The sequence below is a fragment of the Zootoca vivipara genome, chromosome 12 (assembly GCF_965207765.1).
Source record: "Zootoca vivipara chromosome 12, rZooViv2.hap1.1, whole genome shotgun sequence".
Taxonomy (NCBI): Eukaryota; Metazoa; Chordata; class Lepidosauria; order Squamata; family Lacertidae; genus Zootoca; species Zootoca vivipara.
Window position 1 is genome coordinate 38,439,831 of NC_142595.1, and position 27,056 is coordinate 38,466,886.

General features: G+C 46.5%; 1 protein-coding gene across 2 annotated transcripts; it reads right to left on the reverse strand.

Annotated features, from left to right (window-relative positions):
* Nucleotides 1-9,621: 9,621 nt before the first annotated feature.
* LOC118095271 (uncharacterized) lies at nucleotides 9,622-15,957 on the reverse strand. 2 transcript variants are annotated; one of them, XM_088655248.1, is made up of 2 exons: nucleotides 15,742-15,957; nucleotides 9,622-10,886 (listed from the first exon to the last, which is right to left on the reverse strand). In XM_088655248.1, exon 2 carries the CDS (start codon nucleotides 10,884-10,886, stop codon nucleotides 10,113-10,115), a length of 774 nt encoding a protein of 257 aa, XP_088511374.1. In that variant the 5' UTR covers nucleotides 15,742-15,957; the 3' UTR covers nucleotides 9,622-10,112. The 2 variants fall into 2 exon arrangements, with proteins under 2 accessions (XP_088511374.1, XP_034992265.1); XM_035136374.3 differs by having other exon boundaries at nucleotides 9,622-10,889; nucleotides 15,742-15,956.
* Between the last annotated feature and the right edge of the window lie 11,099 nt (nucleotides 15,958-27,056).

Consider the following 27,056-nt stretch of genomic DNA (forward strand, 5'->3'; position numbering starts at 1 on the left):
GCCAATGGGGTGGGGGGGTGACTGGCGTGCCCCCCCTAGTTTTGATCCTGGGTATGCCCATGCAAGACCCTCCTCTCAACCTCACTGATGTGGTCCAAAGGAAAGCAGAGCAAGACGTTTGGCACCAGCTTGGCTGCAGGAGTTGCCGGAAGGAGGTGTACAAGGTGCCATCCAACCACTACATTAGCAGTCAAAGGATATTTCTATTCCTACCTGTGTTGGTACAGGGGGGGTGGGGGGAATGTATAAAAGGAGAATTCCTGGATGCCAAGATCCAAGTTTGGGGCAAGTACCCTTGGGTGAGAGAACCCCAGCAGAGATTTAAAGTGACAAAATACGCAGCAGAGTAAAGCATAGAAATATAGGCTGTTAGACCCATAAAATACGTCTTTCGGAGTGAGTTAAAAAATACTCCCCTCTTCCCTCAACTGTGGGAGAAAACCCCCACATGTTTAGTTAAAAATAGTTTACTTACAAACTCTCCAAAGGTCAGATTCATGTGGTTTTCCATCTATCATTCAGAAAGGTTCTGAAATATCTCAGCTCTCCCTTGCCTGTCTTTTCTGCTTCTTTTTCTGCGTTCATAGACTTATTTGCAGAATCACTCCTCCGTCTCAAAAAGGGGTGAGGAATTTGCTTCAGCCCGAGGGCCACACTCCCTTCCAGGGGCCACATGCTGGTAGAGAGTGCAGCCAGAGGCAAGCAAGTGGTTTGTGTTTCCTTTGGGAATGAGGCACAGCGGTGACGGTGGTGTTTTTAAGATATATGGTCTCAATTCTCACTTTGTCCTTCTAGCTAACAGCAAGTTGAGCACCACCCATTTGCCGTCTCGCACGGAGTCCCTTTCCTTTGTTCCTCTTAATGGCTCATCACCCAGGCTATCTCCTCACCAGGAGGATAGCCTGGCTGAGACTCTTAATCTCAGGGTCGTGGGTTCGAACCCCACTTTGGACAAAAGATTCCTGCATTGCATTTGGCTAGACGACCCTCATGGCCCCTTCCAGCTCTACAATTCTACCATTCTATAAATTAGAAGCCTTGATTAAATTTTAACACTTGCTAGATCCAGGGATTAGAAGAGTCCTTTCATATAGCCTAACATCCCAAACTCATAACATGAATAGATAGCTCCAGCCATATCAATTTACAGTACTACCACATGCGTAACACCTCGGTGGTTTTCACAGAGACTGAAGTTTATTCATAGGGTTCCTCCTCATGGCTTCTAGTATGGTGTTTTAGTTCCCTTTTCTGTATCAATATTTGCTGCAGAGTATGCATGCACACGAAAGCTCATACCTATGACAAGCTTAGTTGGTCTCTAAGGTGCTACTGGAAGGAATTTTTATTATTATTTTTTGTTTCGACTACGTCAGACCAACACGGCTACCTACCTGTAAATATTTGCTGCAGTAAAAGGAGATTTGCCTTCATTGGGCATTCTCTACTGAAGCCATTCAAAAACTCTTGTGATGCCTTTGAAGTCAGGTCCTTTTCTTGCTCCAGCTCTTCTTTTGCTTCGTCAGCTGGTCCCATATTGTCTCTTCCCCATATACCCCCTGGAATATTAATTTCAGAACAAACTGACTTGTTCTGGACTGAGTCAAGGGGCACCTTTAGCTCAAGTAACAGAGAGAGTGTGTGTGCGTGCACGCACGCACCAGCCACCTGCCCACTGCTATCCCTGGATGCCCCCCCCCACCAGTGCAGGCTGCCTTGTTAGGGCAGGTGGGGCTTTGCCCTACTAACCTCAGCCTCGCCTTGGCCAGTACCACCTGCCTGCTCTGTTAATTGCAACCAGCCCGGATGGTCGGCCTCCTCCTGCTCAGTCCCCGCACTGCCGCAACAGAACTCAGCTAGGGAGGAATAGGAAGAAGGAGGCAACATGAAGATTAGTTGACCTCTGCCTGCACTTGGCTTTAGCGCCACCTACTGTTGACCTCCCTGCCCTCCGTTCTACCAATCCCAATGGGTACCAGGCACCGCTCCAAATAAAAGGCACACTTTTTGCATCTTAAGAGGTCTGTGCATTTACGGCTGTGTCAACAATCCAATAAACAATAATTGCAGGCGGTAGGGAGAATGCCTAGGAGTATTTATCTCGGGGTTGAAATCTCTAGCAGCTGCACGCCACTACGCTTCAACCCAAGACAAGAGCTGCCAGCCGCCAGTCCCTAGGAGGATTTCTGCTGCTTCGCCATAGTGGCAAAAACCGCTTGGGGGTTGATGGCACATGGCAAAGCAGTGGAATCTGGCGCAAGCAGGGAAATGCCCCAGAAGCCTTTGTTGCCCCTCCTGCTTTCTCACTTACAGCCAGTCCAGGGGGTGGGGGTGGTGGCTGCCAGCTTCTTCCTCCTAAGTCTCGGTGTTGCCTCTTGCAGAACTCATCCAGGGAGCGCATGGGGACAAAGCTGGAATAGGCCTGCAGAGCAGGCGTGTCAACTTGGGCCCCACATTAGGGGGGTTGTCGCGCATGCATGACATCACACACGTGACGCCCTGCCCTACGGTGAGCCACACCTGCCAGGATGCTCTGGCAATCGCAACAGGTGGCGTGGAGGGCGAGAAATGTCCCTCCCCCAAGCCTCCTGCCTGGCATGCCTGGGGAGGCAGGGGATGGCAGCCCCTTCAATATTGGGGGTGCGAGCAGCATCCCCTGCCTCAAAATATTGAGGGGGCTGAAGCCACTTGTGCCCCATATCCCTGGCACAGCTGCTCTGGTGGCACAATGGGTCAGTGTGTCTGGCTGTGAACCAGAAGGTTGGTGGTTTGAGTCCGCTCAGGGACGGCTGTGGGCATTGCAGGGAGCTGAACTAGGGTCCCTTCCAACTCTACAATTCTTTGAGAAATCTATGAGGTTGGCCCTGACAGTCATAGGCTTACCAGTCCCAAAGCGCACCCACCTCCAGCTTAGATCTTGCGCCACGATGCCTTGGTCTCTGAGGAGAGCCACATACAACGTTGCTCCAAGAACGAGGCACTGTGAGGTGGCACCTGAGGAAGCCTCACCTGGGCATTACCACAGTAGGAAAAACCACTGCCATCATCGTGTTGCCGTAGCTGGAAAAACTGGTTTTTTTAATGCTGTGTCTGCAGCAGGAAGCAAAACAGAATGGGCTGGCCCTGGCTGGGAAAGACTGATGATGAAGATGATGATGGTGAAGGTGACAGCACCTTGGAAGGATTTTGCATTTACTGTATTGCCACTCTACAGGCCGCTTTCAGACTTCTTACCAAGCCTTGCAGGTGGAGAGGCTGCCCAGACCAGTATCTATCAGATCACCTTATGAGATATAACCTGTTTCCAAAAGGAGGTGGGAGAAAAAAGAAAAAAAAAACTTGTATACATCAGGATGTGTTTCGGCAAGCTTTTGTTAGGTTTGATTGAAGATATACCGTAATATGCATGATATGAAGCAACTGTGACCACGGACAGCAAAAAAGAGAGGCAGCACTCCTGGGAGACTGTGTTGCGGTGTTGCTTTGATAGCTCTCTCTGTTCAGCCCTTAAGAAGAGGTGTAAGGTGTCTAACTGTATGCACAGATTGAGGCCAGAGTTTTGCTTTTCCGAAGATTCCCTAAATGTTTCCTCTTCCTTGCCGAGGTTTGTGATGAAGGAGGAGGAAGCTGATAGGCAGTACCTGCTGCAAATCTCAGGGGAGATACCCACACAGTGATAGTTTCTCCCAGTGCTGGTCACCACACAGAAACAGAACGGTTCATTGAGTTCACTGTTGCAGAAGATGTTTAGTCGTTTAGTCATGTCCGACTCTTCGTGACCCCATGAACCAGGGCACGCCAGGCACTCCTGTCTTCCACTGCCTCCCGCAGTTTGGTCAAACTCATGTTTGTAGCTTTGAGAACACTGTCCAACCATCTCGTCCTCTGTCGCCCCCTTCTCCTAGTGCCCTCAATCTTTCCCAGCATCAGGGTCTTTTCCAAGGTTTCTTCTCTTCTCATGAGGTGCCCAAAGTATTGGAGCCTCAGCTTCACAATCTGTCCTTCCTGTGAGCATTCAGGGCTGATTTCCTTAAGAATGGATAGGTTTGATCTTCTTGCATTCATTGGGACTCTCAAGAGTCTCCTCCAGCACCATATTTCAAAAGCATCAATTATTCGGCGATCAGCCTTCTTTATGGTCCAGCTCTCACTTCCATACATCACTACTGGGAAAACCATAGCTTGAACTATACGGACCTTTGCAGAAGATAAGGCTCAACAAAACAGTGTGGCTATAGATACATACAGCTTGTAGGCTTTTGCAGATACAGATATATGCAGTGTCGGGGACTGGTTGGATGCAGAGGAATAGTGGGAGGAACCAGCTGGGGAGTCCCTAAGAGAAGAAGGCCCAGATCCCAGGGAGTGGTTGTGGGACAACCATGAGTGGTCAGAGGGAGCAGACTGGGGGGAGGTGTCAGAAGCTGAAGCGGTAGCAGGGCTTAGTGAGCTGGGAGAGTTTGTGGCAGAGAAAAGCAGAAGAGGAGGGAGACCCATAGGCAGAGATGAGTCAGGCTGGTGAAGAGTCATAAGGGTCTCCCTCTCCTGCTGCAGGAAGCTCCCCTCTGTCTCCTAGGACCAGGAGAGGCATGAAGTGGGAGGAGCAAAGGTAGACATGCAGGTACAGTCTCAGATTGCAGCAATCCCAGCCTAATGGACTGCTTGTAAGTAAGAAAATAGGCATGGGGAGGCTGGCTGGAGGACAGACTTTAGGTTGCTGGGGCAACACCCTATTCACCCTGAAGACAGAATTCAGTAAACCTGTTTCTCTGCCTGTACGAGGCTTACCGGGAAACCCATATAAGAATCTAAAAGGTTACCTATCATTCAGAGGAAGGAAACTCTATCAACCACGATCAAGTCGGAGCAAAGCGGCTATTAAACCTTATCTTTGTTACAGCTGTTGCAACAGGGCGCTCACTCACCCCACGCAGGAGGGAGGAGGAACCCAGAACAATGGTGTGCAAGCCCTTATATAGACTTACATTGCCCACCCTGTAGCTCAAGACCACCCCCAAAAACATCACAGAATTAGAGGGCTCCACAGGGGGGCTGTCTACAACAGAAATCCTGTCTGCCAGGATACCTGACAATGGCCAGTGATTGCTTTACTTGGGCAGCCCGGCCATTCTTTTGTGATGGTAAATATTTTAATTCCTGAATCCAGGTCACAGGCTCACCCTATTCATACACAAAGATGCCCTAAAGACAGGTGAGCAAAAGACAATGGGGAGGCTTTCCCATTTCCTCCCTCCTTGCAGAGAGACATTTGAGGTCAATTTGGGAGAGTCAAAACGGTTTCAGGATTGCGCTCCTGTACTATTTCAGACATGTGGTTTATATACATACTAGCTGGCCCGGCCACGCGTTGCTGTGGGAATTTTGAAAAAAATGGAAATAGAAATTTGATGTTGTAAAGTTTTAGAATATTACAATACTTGTTAATAGACAATATTTTTTGTTGTTCCATTGTTTGTTAAGATAGAGAGATTTTCTGGTGTTCCAACATACAATTTTCCATGTGAGAAGAATTCTGTTTGTAGATCCAAGTCACAGAATTTCAAAGATTGGTCTTGAGATTTGTTGATGGTAATTGCAAATGCTATTCGAATAAGGAATTGTAATCTTTTAAATGGAAATGGTATATCTGTAGGAATGACAGGAACTTACCTGCCAAGTCTCCCGCAGAAAAATACGGGATCAGCAGCAGCGCGGCACTGGAAGTCACACCGGAAGTTGTCCGTCAGCCATCTTGGGGGTAGCCGCATGGCGGTGGCCATCTTAGGAGTGGCCATGCGGCCACCTCCAAGATGGCCACCGCCATAGCTGCCAAGTTTTCCCTTTTCTCGCGAGGAAGCCTATTCAGCATAAGGGAATTTCCCTTTAAAAAACGGATAACTTGGCAGCTATGGCCACCGCCATGTGACCACCCCTACGATGGCCGCCGGGCATGTGTAGAAGCTATTTCCGGCACCAGCAGCAGCCATTTTCTGGTGCCCATAGATGGGCAAACCGGCACCAGAAGAATGGCTGCCGGCAGGAGCGGATTTAAGGGAGCTTTACGGGAGAGGAGCTCAAACGGGAGACCGCCAGGAAATGGTAAGGAAAAACGGGGGGTTTCCCGGGGAATACCGGGTACTTGGCAGCTATGGACAGGAATGCGTGGAATGAGGACATCTTCACCTTTGAAAGGTCCTGTCAAGATGGTTGCTTCAATTCCATTGGGAGCAGGCTGCCTCTCGGGTCTCTTGTCCGCCAGTTGGCTGAGTATGTTGGGCCTGGCCTGACCTCGGAGCATGTGCTCTGTCAGCAGCCTGGCCTCGGGGCGTGGGGTTTTTGCGGTTCCATTTGTGACGGGGGCTGGCCCGGCGGCGCGTTTTTTGAGCCGTAAGCTCCGTCACTGGCTTGGCCTCCAGGGTGAGCTGCCTCTCGCGGCTCGGTTCCATTGGCAGTTGCGGCTGTTGGGCCCAGTCTGGCCTTGAGGCATGGAAGGTTTTATAGCTGCAGTTACCAGTGTAGTCGCTGCTAGAGGGTGAAGTTTTGCAACCTTTTCTGTTGTTTTTTGTCTGGATTTTCTTTAAAAAATGATTTTACCTGCCTCAGGTATGACGTATGTATAATCTATGTCAGGCATGTCCAACAGGTAGATCGTGATCTACCGGTAGATCACTGGACGTCTATGGTAGATCACTGGTAAATGATTGGCTCCCCCCAAAGAAGCTGAATAACTGTGGCTCCCCTAAAAAAAAGCTCAACATTTTACTTCCTCGCTGAAAAAACTCAACAACTTTGACCCAAACCACCCCAAAATGGGGTCTTCCTCCTTCCTAAAAAAAGCTGAACAACTTTGACCTGAACCCCCCAAAAGGGGGTAGATCACTGCCAGTTTTTAACTCTGTGAGTAGATCGCAGTCTCTTGGGAGTTGGCCACCCCTGATCTATGTATATGCAAACAATCCGACATCCGCATGGAATGTTGTGTCAAAATTTCAACGCAATCGGTCAAGCGGTTTCCGAGCAAAGTGGGAACCCCCAAACATTTTTATATATACTGTATAGATAGATAGATGATAGATAGGTAGGTAGATGCACGTGTTTTGCCTTGTAAATTTATGAACATTTAATTCAGGTAGGTAGCCGTGTTGGTCTGACGCAGTTGAAATAAATAAAAGAATTAAAAATTTGTCCAGTAGCACCTTAGAGACCAACTAAGTTTGTTCTGGGTATAAGCTTTTGTGTGCATGCACACTTCTTCAACAGTCGTCAACAGGTTTACCATACCCATTGAGACAATCACCCATCTCCTACTACCCTTCTGAGAAAAACCCCACCCCACCCTCCCACTATATATAAGGGTCCAGTGACTTCTGTTTTGGTGTATCTGAAGAAGTGTGCATGCACATGAAAGCTTATACCCAGAACAAACTTAGTTGGTCTCTAAGGTGCTACTGGACAATTGGTTAATTTTTTAAATTTAATTTATATATTTGAGACCTTAATTTCTTACAACAACCTCTTAGTGCACCAGGCTCCGCTGTTCCTACAACTGTTGTGTACATAACCCCTCCTCACTTTATCTTTCCCCTGGATGCCTGCACAGGCATCCAAGGTTCACAATTAATTAAGACTGAGTGGGGCATTGTAATTCCTCTCTTTTAAAAAATAAAAACAGCCCGTCTAGTCCAGCATCCTGTTCTCACAGTGGCCTACTGAATTATGCCATGTGCGCAGAGAGCACTGCTTCTGGTCCTCAGACAAAAGCCAGTTTTCCCAGGTCATGTCACATTCTGGCACTACCAAGGAATGGAAAACAAGGCCATGAAGCTGGCCGGAGTGATGCCATCAGGTCTGGAGCAGGTGAGACTCTCAAGGAGCTTTCCTCTGAGGAAGAAAGCACTCAAGACAGCTCCAGACTGCTGGTATTTGACTGGAAGGATTAAAGTGCTTTCTATGAAATGTTGGTTTGTGCAGTTAAAGTGGATTATGTCAGAGATGGAGGATTAAATCTGTAGATTAAAATTTAATCCTCCTATCCCACTTGTGCGGGAGAAATACGAAAAGTAAGCGGGCTGTGAAGCCTTTTTAGCAGGGTAAAACACTTAAGACGTTTTGCAGCTTACTAAATCTTAGGAATAAAGCAATTACACCTTTTTATCCCTTTTATTTGTGGTCAGCTGACCTCCCCTTCTTCATCCCGGTTGCAGACAACAAACCGCACTGTTATGTACTGAGCTGAATCCTAGAACAATAGGATTCAGAATCAGCGGGAGCTACCCAATCCAACTCCAGGTGGAAGTGAATCCGCAACCTGATTGGCCTGCTGGAGCAGCCAATCAGGCGGCTGGCAGAAGTGAATCTGCTACCTGATTGGCCTGTAGGAGCAGCCAATCAGGCTGCAGGCAGAAGTCAATCCATAATATAATTGGCCCACAGGTGTAGCCCTGAAGTAGCCAATCACGCAAGGCCCATTGTGTAAATAATGTATATAAGCAGATGGTTTGGGGAAAAGAGCCATTCGTCTTCTCTTCTCCTCCTTGATGACTATGAGCTGAATAAAGAGCATGAAATTCACTCTTGACTCCGAGTATATTTCACGCACGTTTTCGAAAGATAAACAAAAATGGCTTAATGACATGTCAATGCAAGCAGCAAATATGATACAGCTAAGAAAAATGATCAGGTACAAAATACAACAGTTGGCTTCAAAATGGGCCGCGTGTGTCTGCGGGAAACCCCAGGCATACATCTGATCAGCTTGGAAGCATGATGGCGGAGAGGCCATCTTGGAGGCAGAGGGAAATATAAAGGATTATCTCCTTTGTTACAGAATTCCCACCTGGAGGAGGCAGGGGAAGAGGCCACACAGAGGGTCCTCTCTAGGAAAGTTAAGAACTCTCTGTGTACTAGACCTATGCTAGTGATTTGGCTGCAAACAGATGAAAGGGTTTGCAACAAATCCACTTCAGAAAAGAAGCAAACTTATTGCAACTAGGAGGGTAACAGGGAGATAATAAAACAGGAAGAGCCTGCTGGCTCAGGCCAGTGAACCGTCTAGACCAGCATCGATTCCTTACTAGACGTCTGTTGGAAGCCTGAAAGCAGGGCCTGAGTGCAAGAGCATGGGTAGACAAACGAAGGCCCAGGGGCAGAATCTGGCCCAATCACCTTCTCAATCTGGCCCGCGGACGGTCCGGGAATCAGTGTGTTTTTACATGAGTAGAATGTCTCCTTTTATTTAAAATGCACCTCTGGGTTATTTGTGGGGCATTGGAATTCATTCGTTATTATTTTTCAAAATATAGTTGCCCCCCCCACAAGATCTGAGGGACAGTGGACCGGCCCCCTGCTGAAAAAGTTTTCTGACCCCTGTGCAAGAGCAACTCTCCTCCCTTGCGATTCGCAGCAACTGGCATTCAGAGGAATTCCCCTGCCACAGAGGTTGGAAGGAGAGCATAGTCATTGTAGCTGTAAGATGCTGATAGCTTTACACACCCACCCATGCATTTGTCTTAAGCCTCCCTTTTAAAGCTCTCCTGGTCGGTGTCCACCACTAAGGATGGGGGGGAAATCATATTCAGATTTAAAGGCAAGCCTATGAAATGCACGCTTTCCATAACAACATGAGAAGTGAAATTTGTACTGTCCATATTTTAGGATGTAGTAAACAAACGGTTACCAAAATGCATTACAAAAATGAGCATGCTAGTGAAAATGGCATACAAATATGCATGATGACCTTGCAAAAAAACGTGTGCATAAGTCAAAACTGCATACAAATGTATGTTTACTGGTAGAAATTCAGACTAAAATGCTGATAAAAGTTCCCCGACATGTTAATAATCCATGTGGATGGGCAGTTCCGGAATATGTCATTGGTCTCCTTCACAGTCCACTTTCTTGCATTCTCTTCTCCAGGGCCAGCTCAATAAATTTTGTCACCCAAGGCAAACCACAAAATGGTGCTCCCATCCCCACCAGGGGAAAATGAGTGAAGATCTACCTCAGGAACATGAGGGAATAAAGAACTGCTGCCCCTGTGGATCCTGCTGTCTGAGGCGGTCACCTCACCTTGCCTCATGGATGGGCTGGCCCTGCTCTCTTCTTTGGCTCTGTTATTTTGCTCTGTGGCATCGGGAAGCCCTCCCTAGAGTCAGGAGAAGGTAGGCCAGGCAAGCCGCCATGTTGACAAAAGCTGTGAAAGCCAATGCCCACAGTGCCATGTGCTTGTCGGCTTGGCCTGCCAGGGCACATTCGAGTGCCTCAGGGCAGGAGTGTGCTCCTGGAAGGCATAAGAAGGTTGTGCGAAGCACCGACGGGATCTGCAGAGATATCACAACCCAGAAGAAGCCCAGCTCCATGGCCAGGAGGAGAAACACGCAGAAAACGAAGGCAGCCAAGGGCCAGGTGCAACGGGCGGACATCTTGGGTTCCGACGGAACCATGTTGGGCAAAGGAATCGTTCCGGGAGCCATGCTGGATCCGGCGGCCATGTCGTGGCTCACACTAGTGATGTCGGTTAGCTCCTCGTCTCCTCCCTTTGCTGCCTTTCTCTGGTGCTTGGATCCGGTCCTTATGAGCCCCATTAGCCCCACTGGGAGCAGGGCAGTCAAAAAGGCAAAACCCCACGCAGAGGAGATGGGGGCAGGAAAGTGGCGGTTGAAGCAGAGCGCGCTGCAGAAAGGCCGACTGTCCACCTGCACCGAAGTCCAGTTGCAAACCAGGTCGGGGTTGGGAGAGGACCAGGGCCCGTCAGCGATGAAAAGGGCCACCAGCCGTAGCCCCAAAAGGAGATACCAGGGGGCCAGGCCTCGGCAGCCAGGCTCACTTCCAGGGAACACCATGGCTGGCTGTAGGAGCCGAGCCAGGCCAGCGACCACAGCAGCCATCTGCTGAGAGAAGGGAAGAGATGAAAGAAATATGAGTTTCCTTTCTAAACTTTATTGCGCAAAAGTTGGTTGCTCTGAGGTCTTCAGAGGGCTGAGAGAGTTAAGAATAGCTTTTTGTTTTGTTTTGAATGGAGGGCACTGCTTTTTCTTTTTCATCTTTTTTTACATGTACATTTTTTAGAACTGGTTTTTGGGTCCTTTGTGCATTTAACAAATACATAACACAGAAATTCATCAAACGACTTTTCCCCCATTACAGCATCTTTATGCAAGGAAAGGCCTAAACTGTTGGGTTTGCATCTGTAACACACCTATGAGAAGCACGGGGGGGGGGAGGTGGTAGGTTTTTTCCAGGCACATTGGGGTGGTGAGTCTACAGCAAGCATCCCCAAACTTCAGCCCTACAGATGTTTTGGACTACAATCCCCTTCATCCCTGACCACTGGTCCTGTTAGCTAGGGATCATGGGAGTTGTAGGCCAAAACATCTGGAGGGCTGCAGTTTGGGGATGCCTGGCCTACAGAATTTGGTCCAGCTTCTTTCTAGGATCATCTACTCCCACCCTTAACTACTGAAATTTCTTTAGACTATTTAGTGCCCCGGTCCTTTTAAGTACCTGTAGTACTGTTCTGTGACAGGTGTGTGGAGCCATTGGTCCGCCACATATTGGTGAACTACAGCTCTCGCAACCTCAGCAAACATGGCCATTGGGAAGGGGTGATGGGAGTTGTAGTTCAGCAACATCTGGAAGGCCGAACGTTTCCCACACCTGCTCTATGACTTTTAGATGATAAATTACCGGTATTATTGAGGCATCACTTTAAAATGAAGATTGACCCTGCATCTCACCTATAGGTTGGGCTATTATCATCTTACTGTTATTAATCATAATCTACGTGTTAAATCTCTGTTTTACCTTCCCCATTTCTCCTGCCTGTATCTACACCAGCCAGATATCCTCCAAATATTATTCAAAGCACTTCAAACTGTGAATAGGATCGTGCGTCAATCTGAACTTATTCTGTGGTTTAGATCAGGCTTCCTCAACCTTGGCCCTCCAGATGTTTTTTGCCTACAACTCCCATGATCCCTAGCTAGCAGGACCAGTGGTCAGGGATGGTGGGAACTGTAGTCTCAAAACATCTGGAGGGCCGAGGTTGAGGAAGCCTGGTTTAGATCATGGCACAGGCAAGAAAACTAACATACTGGTAACTCTAAAATGACAGGAGACCCTCCATCATGAACTTTTGTGACCCTGGTACCAGCCTGGTCTCAAACCATAACATACTGTGTTCCCTGGAGGAAAGAAAACCAAGTGAGGCTTGGTCGAAAGGGTCAGCCTCTTTTCTTTGGCCTTAGCCCCACCCCCAGCCGGCCAGCCATTGTCCTCCCTGGCCGAGGACGGGTCAAAAGCCAACCCAAGCAGGTGGGAGACACCCATCCAGGTAAACCCCCGCTCGGTGCCACAAACCCCGCCCACCTGTACGGAAGGGAGGGTAGAAATTGTGTTCCTCACACCTTGCATAGGGACGCGGGTGGCGCTGTGGGTTAACCCACTGAGCCTAGGGCTTGCCGATCAGAAGGTGGGCGGTTCGAATCCCAGTGACGGGGTGAGCTCCCGTTGCTTGATCCCTACTCCTGCCAACCTAGCAGTTTGAAAGCACGTCAAGTGCAAGTAGATAAATAGGTACCGCTCCGGCGAGAAGGTAAACGGTGTTTCCGTGTGTTGCTCTGGTTCGCCAGAAGCAGCTTAGTCATGCTGGCCACATGACCTGGAAGCTGTACCCCGGCTCCCTCAGCCACTAAAGCGAGATGAGCGCCGCAACCCCAGAGTCCGCGACTGGACCTAAAGGTCAGGGGTCCCTTTACCTTTACCTTTACACCTTGCATAAAGGTGAGCACTGTAAATTTAGTTGCCAGTGTAGTCTATTCACCACCTGAATAGATAAGATCTAAGATAAAGATGAGATGATTTGAAGGCAGCAAGCAAACAAATGCTGTAAATGCTGTGAGCCCTTCCTTTTTATGTTCAGACTGTATAGGTAAAGGGACCCCTGACCATTAGGTCCAGTTGTGGACGACTCTGGGGTTGCGGCACTCATCTCGCTTTACCGGCCAAGAGCAGTGTACGGAAAAGCTGTTTACCTTCCCGCTGTAGCAGTACCTATTTATCTACTTGCACTTTGACATGCTTTCGGACTGCTAGGCTGGCAGGAGCTGGGACCAAGCAACAGGAGCTCACCCTGTTGCAGGGATTTGAACCACCGACCTTCTGATCGGCAAGCTAGGATCTGTGGTTTAACCCACAGCGCCACCCGCGTCCCTTCAGACTGTATAGATGTGTATAAATAAAGCCTGTGATATGCCACCTGACAAAAGCCATTTCCCCCAGGTCATGTCACACTCTGGGTTACCATGAAATTGAATTCAAGGTGGCCTTTACAGGTAAGAGGGAGGAGCAGGTGAAACTTTAAAAAGCTTTTCATCAAGGAACGAGGCATACAGGTTTCTCTTGACAGATGATATTTGACGGGAAAGAAGCACATTACGGGAAACATGGGGCTGTGCAATTAAAGGGAATTAAAGGTTTCTGCCACTGGGATGCAGCAGAACCGCTTCTAAAAAGAAGCAAATCTGAATCCAATTGCTTGCTCTCCTGAACAGCGACTTAGTCATGCTGGCCACATGACCTGGAAGCTGTACACCGGCCCCCTCAGCCACTAAAGCGAGATGAGCGCCGCAACCCCAGAGTCTGCGACTGGACCTAAAGGTCAGGGGTCCCTTTACCTTTACCTTTACACCTTGCATAAAGGTGAGCACTGTAAATTTAGTTGCCAGTGTAGTCTATTCACCACCTGAATAGATAAGATCTAAGATAAAGATGAGATGATTTGAAGGCAGCAAGCAAACAAAGGATGCCCAGTTTAGCCAACACCCGACACGTGGTTTTCTTTAAAACAATTTATTTGCAAGATGGGAGAGATGAAGCTGGGCAGCAACTTCAAGGAAAAGGCGATAGAATTGCTTATCTTAAGCCGGGCCCCTTCCTTTCTCCATGAAGAAAAGGGTAGAAAAGAACCCTAAGATTTGTAGTCAGTGGCATTTCTTAACTTTTATTAAGAAGTGTGAGTTCTGGGACAAATTTTTCATGCTCACTTCTGTAATCTTTTGAGAATATGTAGGGATTCTCCCACGCTTTAGTTCAAGGTTTGTGCTGTGGGATTTGCTGCCTGCTTAAGTTGTAATTTTGCTGCTATTCTGTTGCTTTCGTTTCATAGAATAAACCAAGCTTTCTTTATTCCTTTGTATAAGAACTTCTTGTGGGCGTACAGTTAAGGGTGACGCACATATTCAAAAAAAGACACACATTGTAATTCCAACAAAATATCGCAAACCTCTTTGATAGTGTGTGTATGAATACATAGTGAGTGAGGTATAATAATAATAATTATTATTTATTATTTATACCCCACCCATCTGGCTGGGTTTCCCCAGCCACTCTGGGCAGCTTCCAACAGACATTAAAATGCAATAATCTATTAAACATTAAAAGCTTCCCTAAACAGGGCTGCCTTCAGATGTCTCCTAAAAGTCTGATAGTTGTTTATCTCTTTGACATCTGGTGGGAGGGCATTCCACAGGGCAGATGCCACTACAGAGAAGGCCCTCTTCCTAGTTCCCTGTAGCTTGGCTTCTTGTAGTGAGGGAACCGCCAGAAGGCCCTCGGCGCTGGACCTCAGTGTCCGGGCAGAATGATGGTACACATATGTGGGTTCAGACACGTACAGTACTTCTAACAATTCTATTATGTTATATAAGACACACAGACCCCTATCCGGTAAACCTGGTTCCAAATATCTCTCAGTTTTTACCCTATAAAACAAGACCCAGAAAACTCCAGGTAAAGGTAAAGGGACCGCTGACCATTAGATCCAGTCGCGGACGACTCTGGGGTTGCGCCGCTCATCTCGTTTTATTGGCTGAGGGAGCCGGCGTACAGCTTCTGGGTCGTGGCACACAGACCCTTATCCAGTAAACCTGGTTCCAAATGTTTCTCAAGTATTACCCTATAAAACAAGACCCATGAAACTCCAGAGTCTTATGCAAAATCATCATCTGCAACAAACACTCCAGCTCTTCCCATCTCATCCTAATGCAGGCTGCCAGGAGCTGCAGTTATTCAGCAGGGAGTAAAAAGCACTCAACACATGCTCAGAAACACACACACACATTCATTTTGTTCCAGGACTTAAGCCCTGGCACTGAACACTGTGTGTGTGTGTGTGTGTGTGAGAGAGAGAGAGAGAGAGAGAGAGGGGGGGGGGAGGGAGGGAGAGAGGGAGAGGGAGAGAGACTAGGTTCTTCTGAGACTGAGCCTAGGCTAAAATTAAGCCAAGCCTGTGTCTTTTCAGAATTGGGTTCTGTCTTCGGATTCCTGAAGTCTGTACGAGGACAGGGTTAAGGTAGAAAGCCGGACTCCTGGGTTCTCTAGGAAGAAGGGAGAAGGGCTGCAAAGGACTGAGGATTTGGCCAGAGCTGAGGGGTTGCAGGCGAGTTAGCAAGACTAGTCCTGCAAGAGCCTCCCTGACAGTGTCCATTTGGGACGGCCACACGCACTTCCCTGTGTTGCCCTTTGAGGACGGCCCCTAACAGGCCCTGTTTAAGCAACCGCTCATCATTTTCAGCCCCCCCCCCTCTGGTGTTCAACACAATGCCTTTGACAGCCTTTTCGTTTCCCTGCCTGCACTCACTTCCCCCATATGTGCAGAGAGGAAACATCCCACTTCTGTGTCCAACAATAAAAAGGCCCCTTGAGAAGCATAAAATATAACTTTGCTGCCTGTTTTAATTTTACCTTCTGCTCTAGAGTCGCCTTGACACTTCAGTTCTTCTGTTTGTCCACCGTCTTCTCCTTAGTCCTCTTGAATCTGTTCTGCCTCTTGTGTTCTGCTTTAGGGGGGGGGGAAGGGATTGTTTTTTGGTTCCACATTATCAGAAACTCCCCTGCACAGAAAGCTGAAATGAAACTCCCGAGAGAGATGGAAATAGCTGCCAGAGCTAACGCCTCCACGCAGCTGACACAGTATAACAGCATAGATGTGGGCCCTCAATATCCCCCTGATGGAGCACCCTTATCCCCACCCTCTGGCTTTTACTTCCTCTGCTTTCTCAAATCTGACTGCCCTCATCTCTGCATCAGCCAACCCGGTGCCCGCAGATGTTTTGGACTCCGATTCCCATTAGCCCCTGGCGATGGGAGTCGTAGTCCTCCATGTGGAGGAGCCGAAGTCGACAAAAGCTCCTCTGCATGGAGCGGAGGTGGGAAACTTGGGGCAAAACAGGGCCCTCCAGCCCTCTCTATGTGGCCCTCAGAACTCTCCCAGGCCACATCCTTATTGGCCCTGCCACTCTTTGAGTGTTGGGACGGTGTCCCCTTTCCGCCTAGCCGCTATTAGTAACCGAGCTGCAGCTGACGCATATAAGAAGATCTCCCTATATTTAGCAGGTAAATCTTTGTTCAGGATTCCCAACAGAAAAGCCTCTGGTCTTTTTTGGAAGGTTACTCTGAAAATCTTTTTCATTTCTTCATATACTATATTCCAGAAGTCTTTAACCATCCGGCATCCCCACCACATGTGCATAACATCCCCTCTCGCTTCCCCACACCTCCAACATCGATCCGATATACTCTTGTACATTTTGGAGAATTTGGCAGGTGTGAGGTACCAGCGGTAAAACATTTAGAACATATTTTCTTTGATGGAGTACGACACTGTAAATCTCATGTTATTCTTCCAGAGGGCTTCCCACTCGTCAATCATTATCGTGCGGCCGATATCCTGGGCCCATAACTTCCTTCACCGCCTCTTCCTTGACTTCCAGTCAAGTAGGAGGCGGTACATTTTGGATATAATCTTGTTGTTATTATCCAGCAAGTCTTTTTCCAGTCTGGTAGGTTGTAAATTAAATCCCTTCTTTTTATCTTGTTTAAAAGTTTCATTTAACTGATGGTATTCTAGCCAACTCATTAGGTTGTTTTTTATTTCTTCATACGCCCTTAGTTTAAATTGACCCTCTTCACTCACCAACAATGTTCTATAGGTAATCCAATTTCCTCCCATATTCTTTTTTTTTTAACCGCCTTGGCCTCCACGGGGGATATCCACAATGGTGTTTTTGGTTCCAATAGTCCCTTATATTTAGCCCACACCTTGAACAGGGAGCCTCTTATTATGTGATTGGTGAATCCTTTATGAACTTTGTTCTTGTCATAGTTCAAATAAGCGTGCCAGCCGAATCTTAAATCGTATCCTTCTATATCTAGGAGGTCCGCTCTTTGGAGCAAGAACCAGTCTCTTATCCATGAAAAGCACGCGGCTTCGTAATATATTTTAAGATCGGGTAGGCCAAACCCACTCCTCTCTTGAATATCAATAAGAAGAGTGTGTTTGATTCTTGGTCTTGCTCCCTGCCATATGAATTTCGAAATTTCTTTCTGCCAAGATGTTAAACATTTCGTACCTCCTAGAATTGGTATATTTTGAAACAGAAACATAAGTTTCGGTAAGGCACTCATCTTAATTGCTGAGATACGTCCCCAAAAAGATAATTTTAATCTGCTCCAGATCTCCATATTCCTTCTTATTTGCTCCCATGTTTTTATATAATTATCTTGATAAATATTAATATTTTTGGTGTTAGCCAAATCCCAAGATACTTAATTTTGGAGGAAAATTTTAGCTGTGTTAATTGCTCAATTTCTGTCTTTTCCTCCGTAGACATGTTTTTGGCCATAAGTTTTGTTTTTTTATTATTCAATTTAAACCCCGCCACTTTCCCATATTCATCTATAATTTTTAATGTTTTGATTATACTCTCTTTGGGGTTCTCTGTCGTGATTATTAAGTCATCTCCTTCTCTGATTTTATTATTTAAGACCTCCATTATTAAGATAAAGATTAAAGGGGATAGGGGGCACCCTTGTCTGGTTCCTTTATTTATTTCGCATTCTTCCGAGATGTTCTTGTTAACCAGTATCCTTGTTTTTTGCTTAGTATAGATTGCCTGAATCGCATTGCAGAAAAGCTTCCCAAATTCCATTTGCTGGATAGTGGCTATCATAAATTCCCATGATATCTTGTCGAACGCTTTTTCAGCGTCGACTGAAATTAAGAGGCCTGGCTTATCGATTCTCATATCTAAGTACTCTAGGATATTTACGATGTTCCGTATATTGTTCTGCATTAAGCGCCCTGGAAGGAAGCCCACCTGGTCTTCATGTATAATTTTAACCAGAATTCTCTTCAACCTGTCAGCCAAAATGCTGGCAAATAGTTTGTAATCGTTATTTAATAACAAAATGGGCCGGTAATTTGACGGATGTGTCAAGTCCACCCCCTCTTTTGGTATTAGTGTTATAATTGTTAGATATGGTAGATTTGGCTCAACTAACAGATAACTTAAGGGGAATCACAAAACAGGCGTTTGCAAAAAAAAAAGGGGATGTGTTTAGGAGATACCTGCAAGAAAATAATAGTTATAACGTAATTTCCATGGCAGCCTTAGAATGACTGTCTTATAATGTAATATTAGAGCGTACAAGAGATGTCGGTATGATTGGATTTATTGACGTACAAAAGAGATTATAAGAAGATGAAGAGGAAAGTATGTATTTTGCAAAACAAAAAAAAGATGAGTTGCGCTACGGGGGTTGACAGGAAGTCAACAGTATAATAATAATATAAATTAATTTGTTATTTTTGTTTGATGATTAACCTTTATCTGAGCTATTTGATTTTTGATTTATTGTTCTACTAGTTTGAAATATTTGTTTTGTTTGTCTTGTTTTAAAACTCAATAAAGCTTATATTATAAAAAAAAAACATCCTTATTGGCCCTGCCTGGCACCCTTCCTTGATTGTTGTTTTGCCCAGCTGGGAATGTGTCCTTGAACTCTCATAAGGCCTCTTGCTTGCCTGGATCAAGGATAGAGCAGGAGTGCAAGACTGTAAAAGTTTGGTTACTGCCCAAAGGCAAAAAAAAGTGAATACACCCCCCCCCAATTTCACACATACATTTCAATAAAAACTCTCCCCCAACTTCCCACCCCCTTTTCCATGGTGTTTTTGTTCCTCTCCCTCTGCTGCATCCTAAACCTTAACAAAACTGCTGAATTCTTAGATCCCTTCTGTTGCTCATAGTTCAAATCCTGCTCACACGTTCATCATATAATAACACTTCTTTAATAATGCGAAAAGGGTTTCCGTTCTTCCACAAAACCTTCGTCATTAGGTTCTCTTATTTTAGCTGTTAGCTTTGCCAGTTCTGGATAATCCATCGCCTCAGTTATCCGTTCTTCTTGTGTGGGTATCTCTGCTCATTTCCATTTTTCTGCATGGAGAATCCTAGCCGCAGTTGTAACATATATAAACAACTTTTTTGAGGGGACTTCTGTCCCTATGATTCCCTAAAGGCAAAATTTATATCTTTGTTTATATCTGGCGTGTGGCCCTCAAAAGGTTTTCCAGAAGGAAACGTGGCCCTCGGACTGGAATAATGGTTCCCCACCTCAACATAGAAGCTATGGCAGCGATTCTAAGCACACTTGCCTACAAGGAAGCCCTACTGAACACAGTAGGACTTGCTTCTGAGGAAACAAGCATGGAATGTGTGTGTGATAAGGGGGGGTGGGACTTCTTCAGGAAGGGGCTTGGGCCTAGAGCCATAGTTTTCAACCCGTGTGCCATGGCACCCTGGGGTGCCTTGAATGATGGTTAGGGGTGCTGCGGGCAACACTTTCCCTCTTTCTTTCCTTCCCTCCTTCCTCTGATGCCCTCTCAAGTCTCTGCCTCCCAAAGGCTTGCACAGCTGTTTGTTGCAGCAGCAGCTGCCCAGAGGACTCCCAAGCAGAGAAGAAAGAGGAGAGGAGGACCACAAGGGAGGGTGTTTGGGAAAGGGTGAGAGGCGGCCAGCTCTGCAGTCAAGGGGTGACACAACTGGGCTCCTGAGCCCCACAGGGGTGCCACAGAAATGCAATTGATCAAGGGAGCTGTGGACTCAAAAAAAAGTTGAAAACCTCTGGCCTGGAGAATTAGAGTAGCAAGTTAATACAGACTTCTGGGCCTTTTGGGAAATGGTACCTAGGAAGCTGCCTTAAACTCTGGTCCAGCTATACAATGATAGCTCTCCAGGGTTTCATGCGAGGGCATTTCCCAACTTGAACTGGAGATTGAACCTGGGACATTCTTCATACAAGTCAGATGCTCTTCTGATGGAGCTGCAGCCGTTCCCCAAAAGGGAAGTAAAAATGTGAAGAGATATCCGCCCATCAGCCGGCACGTTCTTTTCACATGTAGGCTGCAAATGAGCAAAAGAAATCTGCCCAGAACAAACGCTCTTGTGTTGTTCCAACAAAGGCGAGGATTCAGGAAACTAGGAATGTGTGATGCTGCCTTATACTGAGTCAGACCAAGATGGCCGACCCCTGTTTAGGGAAGCTTTTAATGTTTAATAGATTATTGTATTTTAATATTGTGTTGGAAGCCGCCCAGAGTGGCTGGGGAAATAATAATGAATTATTATTATAAATTATTATATTATGATGTGGTCCCTCCAGTCAGTCTTTCCCATCACCAGGAACTTCCTGCATAAAAATGAGGTGCTCTGCCAAGCGGTGTTGTGATCCTTTCACAAACCCCACATATTAACTGCACTCATTTGATTGCATTGCTCTAGAGTGGGAGGTAATGATGATTTTGGATGATTTCTGTGGGTCCCATCCAACCCGGTGGCTTCGTATCTGTGGGATGGGATTATGTGGTGGAAGGAGCTACTGTAGCTCCTTGCATAAAGGTGAGCACTGTAAATTTACACCTTGCATAAAGGTGAGCACTGTAAATTTAGTTGCCAGTGTAGTCTATTCGCCACCTGAATAGATAAGATCTAAGATAAAGATGAGATGATTTGAAGGCAGCAAGCAAACAAAGGATGCCCAGTTTAGCCAACACCCGACACGTGGTTTTCTTTAAAACAATTAATTTGCAAGATGGGAGAGATGAAGCTGGGCAGGAACTTCAAGGAAAAGGCGATAGAATTGCTCATCTCTGTGGTTTAACCCACAGCGCCACCCGCGTCCCTTCAGACTGTATAGATGTGTATAAATAAAGCCTGTGATATGCCACCTGACAAAAGCCATTTCCCCCAGGTCATGTCACACTCTGGGTTACCATGAAATTGAATTCAAGGTGGCCTTTACAGGTAAGAGGGAGGAGCAGGTGAAACTTTAAAAAGCTTTTCATCAAGGAACGAGGCATACAGGTTTCTCTAGACAGATGATATTTGACGGGAAAGAAGCACATTACGGGAAACATGGGGCTGTGCAATTAAAGGGAATTAAAGGTTTCTGCCAGTGGGATGCAGCAGAACCGCTTCTAAAAAGAAGCAAATCTGAATCCAATTGCTTGCTCTCCTGAACAGCGAGCCTTGTCAGTCAAAGAACAGGATTTTTAGAGCTGGAGCAGTCTTTGGAGATCATCTAGTGACCCTTGCTCAATGCAGCAAACTTGCAGCCACAGCATCCCTGCTGGTGGAGAAAGAGTCTGATCCGCTGTCCATCAGCTGTTGCCTTTGGACCATTTATTAATTTCTTGGTCACTTTTTCTGGTACGGCAGCTCAAAGCTACTTTGAAAATGGCTTGCCAAAATAATAATAATAATAATGCATAGATTAAAATTAGGGAGGATACACTGAAACATTCCACTCATAGGCCATAGGTAGTTTAAAGCCAAAGGCCTGGTTAAAAAGGAATGCTTTTGTCTGGTAGCTGAAGATATGTATCAATGGCACCAGGCGAGTCTCCCTGGGGAGAGCATTCCACAAATGGAGAGCCATCGCTGGAGCATCCGAGAACAAGTCCCGCCCCATCTTCTATGTGATGGCCCTTTCAAATATTTGAAGGACGCTGTGGCGCCTCCATCTGGCTAAACTCTCCTGCTCTTTCAGCTGTTTCTCACGGGACTTGGTTTCCAGACTAATCGCAGCTAGACTTCAAGGACATGTTAAAACAATGCTAGTAGCCAAAGAGGGACAAGAGAAAATATTAGACCGAGAAGCCTTGCATCTCTAACACGGGTGGGATGGGGATCCAAAACTTATCCGTTCTTTCCAGTGGCATTTGCCCTAACAGTGAAATCTGTTGCTTGAAGTGCTAAGTACCGATCAGCAGATTGGAAACCTCCAGGGCTCCAGTTTTGCTCCTCGAAATTGGATTACACATTAAGCTGGTTTTCTGCCTGCTTAATCTGCTTATTCTGAGTCAGAACTCAGCCCTCTGTGCTATAGTATAATAGCATTAGTGATAACTTCCGTAACTCGGAAATTCTGAACGTACCGTAACAGGATTTCGTGCCGCAATTTAGGAGCAGCTACAACAGGAGTGTGGACTTCCAGGGCTGATCAAACACAGGTCGCTTTGGCTGCAATGTGGATGCATTTCCCTGTGAGTAGATACATATAAGTACCTCTATCACAGCCTTGGAATCACATGAGACTGAAATCTAGTGGGTAAATCTCCCTCTGATGACTGTGATTGCTTTAAAGGGGGACAAACAGATCCACAGAGGGTAGGGCTGTTTTCAACTCAATTTTATTTATTTTACTTCTTGGATGCATTTATATACTGCTAAGCACACCCTAGTCTCAAAGCAGGAAAAGATCACCAACGTCTCGGTGCAGAGCAGAGTTTTGGTCTCTCTCCTTGGAATGAAGGTCACTGGAGGCTGATGGCATTTTCTGCCATAAAAGATTTATTTCCACATATATACAGGCTGAATGGAAGGTGGAAGGTCCTCACAGCATTAACACCCCAGCAGATCCTTCTCCTCCATTAGCTTTCTAGGATGGGACCCCCCAAGCCATAGCTCTCACAGACAGCAAGTCCGGTCTCTGTGTCTCTTTCTAGTCCCGTTCCAAGACTGACATGCTAACAGTTCACCTGCTTGTCAACCTGTGTGTTGAGCATTTGTCCTGATTTGGTTGTGGAGAGATTAGATAACAGTTGTCTTTTGAATGAGTATCCATCCTGAACTGCTTGTAGGGAGTTTAATTAGACTAAGTTGCATCGAGCAAGTGGTGCCATACACTTTCCAATGAGTCGCTTTTCTCATAGGAAAAAGTTCGGTTTCCGAGGTGCAAGTTTGTTTCACCAGAGCTCCAAATCAGCTTCCATTGCACACACCCCTGAATTTGCCTGTTAATTTCCAGCATGCCACGCTCCTGAGTCCCTCTGCTGGCAATACTTGCTGGAGGAAGTCAAGATTCTTCACTCCCTCCAGTGGGCGCTGCTAGCAGAGGGACTCAGGAGCAGCCACTGTTTCACCAGTGATATACAGTGGTACCTCTACTTACGAATAACTCTACTTACGTATGTTTCTACTTATGAATGGAGCTCCGTCCACCATCTTGGATGCAGTTTAGAGAGGATTTTTCTACTTACGAATTTTTAGATAGGGTTGCTTCGACTTACGAATTTTTTTCTCCCAATGCATTCCTATGGGATTTGACTTACAATTTTTTTCTACTTACGAATGTGCGTTCGGAACGCATTAAATTCGTAAGTAGAGGTACCACTGTACAGTGGTACCTCGCAAGATGAATGCTCTGCAAGACGAATTTTTCGCAAGACGAATGCGCCTTGTGATCTGATCTTGACTCGATCTAATCTCTCCACAACCAAATCAGGACAAATGCTCAACACACAGGTTGACCAGCAGGTGAACTGTTAGCATGTCAGTCTTGGAACTGGTCTAGAAAGAGACACAGAGACCGGACTTGCTGTCTGTGAGAACTATGGCTTGGGGGCCGCTTCCTAGAAAGCTAATTCGTCTTGCGAATCACGGTTTCCCATAGGAATGCATTGAAATTTAATTAATGCGTTCCTATGGGCAAAAAAAGAAATTTCAATGCATTCCTATGGGAAACCGCGATTCGCAAGACAATTTTTTCGCAAAACGAACTGACTCACGGAACGAATTAAATTTGTCTCACGAGGCACCACTGTACCGCTGAGTGACCGCCATCCCACTCTGCCCTCCCACTGCGCAGAAGGAGAAACAAGCGAGGAGCTGATACAGCTTGTTCCTCCCTCTGCATCTTTAAACTGCGCGGCTGAGGAGTGTGCAGTTGCTGCTCCCCTCGGCCGAGCAGTTGAAGGATTCCCCAGCCCAGAGCTGCCTCCCACGCCTTTGCTGGGGACGGCTCCCCATAATAATAATAATAATAATAATAATAATAATAATAATATAATTTATTATTTATACCCCGCCCATCTGGCCAGGTTCCCCCAGCCACTCTGGGCGGCTTCCAACAAAACATTAAAATACAGAAATCCATCAAACATTAAAAGCTTCCCTAAACAGGGCTGCCTTAAGATGCCTTCTAAAGGTCTGGTTATTGTTGTTCTCTTTGACCTCTGGTGGGAGGGCGTTCCACAGGGCGGGTGCCACTACCGAGAAGGCCCTCTGCCTGGTTCCCTGTAACTTGGCTTCTCGCAGCGAGGGAACCGCCAGAAGGCCCTCGGCGTTGGACCTCAGTGTCCGGGCAGAACGATGGGGGAGGAGACGCTCCTTCAGGTATACTGGACCGAGGCCGTTTAGGGCTTTAAAGGTCAGCACCAACACTTTGAATTGTGCTCGGAAACATACTGGCAGAGCCACAAAACAGCCCTATAGTGCACAATGACTCAGTTAAGTCATATACTTAGGTGGGAATCAGGAAAGCGGTTCTGAACTCCTTGAAAACATTTGCCTTCCTCAGAAATGGAAAACGAGCGAGGTGCCAACTAAAGAAGAATAGCAACTTAAGCTGATGGAATATGCGCAGCTTGCAGGCTTAACATATAGAATAAGAGAACCAGAAGAACATACTGGTATGTTCAGAGAAGACTGGAAAATGTTTATTGAATATATGGGGGGAAATTGTGTACACTTGAAAATGTGGGCAGCATTAAGATAAATTCCAGTGAAAATAAATTTTGATGGATGTAATGGTGGAATACTGAATGGTTTAGTTTATGTAAAATATGCAGGGATTTATGATATGCAAAATGAACCATGGGAAGAGAAGAAGGGAAGTGACTGATATTTTAAGGATGTTTAAATGAGTATTCTAAATTGCAAAACAGAAAATTTAATAAAAATTATATATATATAATTTAGGGACCCAGGTGGCGCTGTGGTTAAACCACAGAGCCTAGGGCTTGCTGATCAGAAGGTTGGCGGTTCGAATCCCTGAGGCGGGGTGAGCTCCCATTGCTTGGTCCCAGCTCCTGCCAACCTAGCAGTTCGAAAGCACGTCAAAATGCAAGTAGATAAATAGGAACCGCTACAGCGGGAAGGTAAACGGCGTTTCCGTGTGCTGCTCTGGTTCGCCAGAAGTGGCTTTGTCATGCTGGCCACATGATCTGGAAGCTATACGCCGGCTCCCTGGGCCAATAATGCGAGATGAGCGCCACAACCCCAGAGTCGGTCACGACTGGACCTAATGGTCAGGGGTCCCTTTACCTTTACCTTTATATATATATAATGGCCACTGGAGCCAATGTTCTAAAGAGCCTCACTGCACCACCCTGACATCAATTTCTGCTACCTTCATCCATTCTGCTAAATTTAATCTCGCTCCACGGTACAGCTGGCCGTGCTCTGAAAGCCAGATGTTTGGAGGAACACCATCAACATGAACTGCCATTTTCAAGGCACAGATGTAACAATGTGATTTTATTAGCTATTGTGTACAACCCAATGTTTGTTTGTTTTTTTAATGTTGGTGACAATCTTTTGGAAACTTGAAAAATTTGAAAATCTTCATTTGAATTGATTTTCACACATTGATCATCATTTCACACGCTAGCAAGGTTATGCTAAAAATTCTACAAGGCAGACTTAGGCTGTATGTGGACCGAGAACTCCCAGAAGTGCAAGCTGGATTTCGAAGGGGCAGAGGAACCGGAGACCAAATAGCAAACATGCGCTGGATTATGGAGAAAGCTAGAGAGTTCCAGAAAAACGTCTACTTCTGCTTCATTGACTATGCAAAAGCCTTTGACTGTGTCGACCACAGCAAACTATGGCAAGTTCTTAAAGAAATGGGAGTGCCTGATCACCTCATCTGTCTCCTGAGAAATCTCTATGTGGGACAAGAAGCTACAGTTAGAACTGGATATGGAACAACTGATTCAAGAGTTTGACACGACTAAACGACGACTAAACAACAACACAAAGCCCTCCCACACTTTCCCATTATATTATTATTTGCACATCTTGGGTTAACTCTCCACTCCACACCGGAGTCTGCAGGTGTGGAAGCAACAAGGAGCAATTGAAACATTAACCAGCAGGTGGCGCCAAAACACCTCTCACCGGCAGGGTGGTGGGGGGAGGCGTGTGAATGGGGATGGCAAGGAGAGGACTCAGAATTAAGGATGAATGCCAGTGAAAGGAGCCAATAGGAAACGGTGCTGCCACTCCGAGTCCCTCCCACCATAACCTCCATTGCCCAGTTTGGTATGAATGAATTTGCAGGAGGCTGAGTTTGGGGAGCCGAGATCTCCAATAAAGGACAAGCCAGGAGCACGCGACTTTCTCAGTTCAATCCGGTTCAGTTCAAAGAGTACTAGTTAGGCCTGGCCACACATACTAAACCGGACACAGGTATCCCCAAAATCTAGACTTTGCCAACCTGGTGCTCTCCAGATATTTTGGATGATGTGATGCTTTTTTGCTTGTGATCCGGCTTGTGTGTGATGTGTCTCCCCAGCCCCAGCCCCAGCCCCAGCCCCAACTGGTGATGGGAGTCTTTAAGGTTAGGTGTTCCTGGCATGAGGCTGAAACATGAATACTGAGAGGTCCCTTCAAGGGGTACAGCTTCTTAAGGAAGACGACCTTCGGAGACAGCGTACCTTTTAAGGCTCAAACGGATCGGGAAATGAACAGAGACCAGACCAGGATAAACGAAAGCAAAGCAGCTATAAGCCTGCCTGATCTTTATTAAAGCTGTTGCAACAGGGTGCTCCCCACACACACTGGAGAGAGGAGGAGGACCCAGAACAAAGGTGTGCAAGCCCTTGTATAGACTTTGAAATTGCCCACCCTGTAGCTCAAGACCAGCCCCAGAAA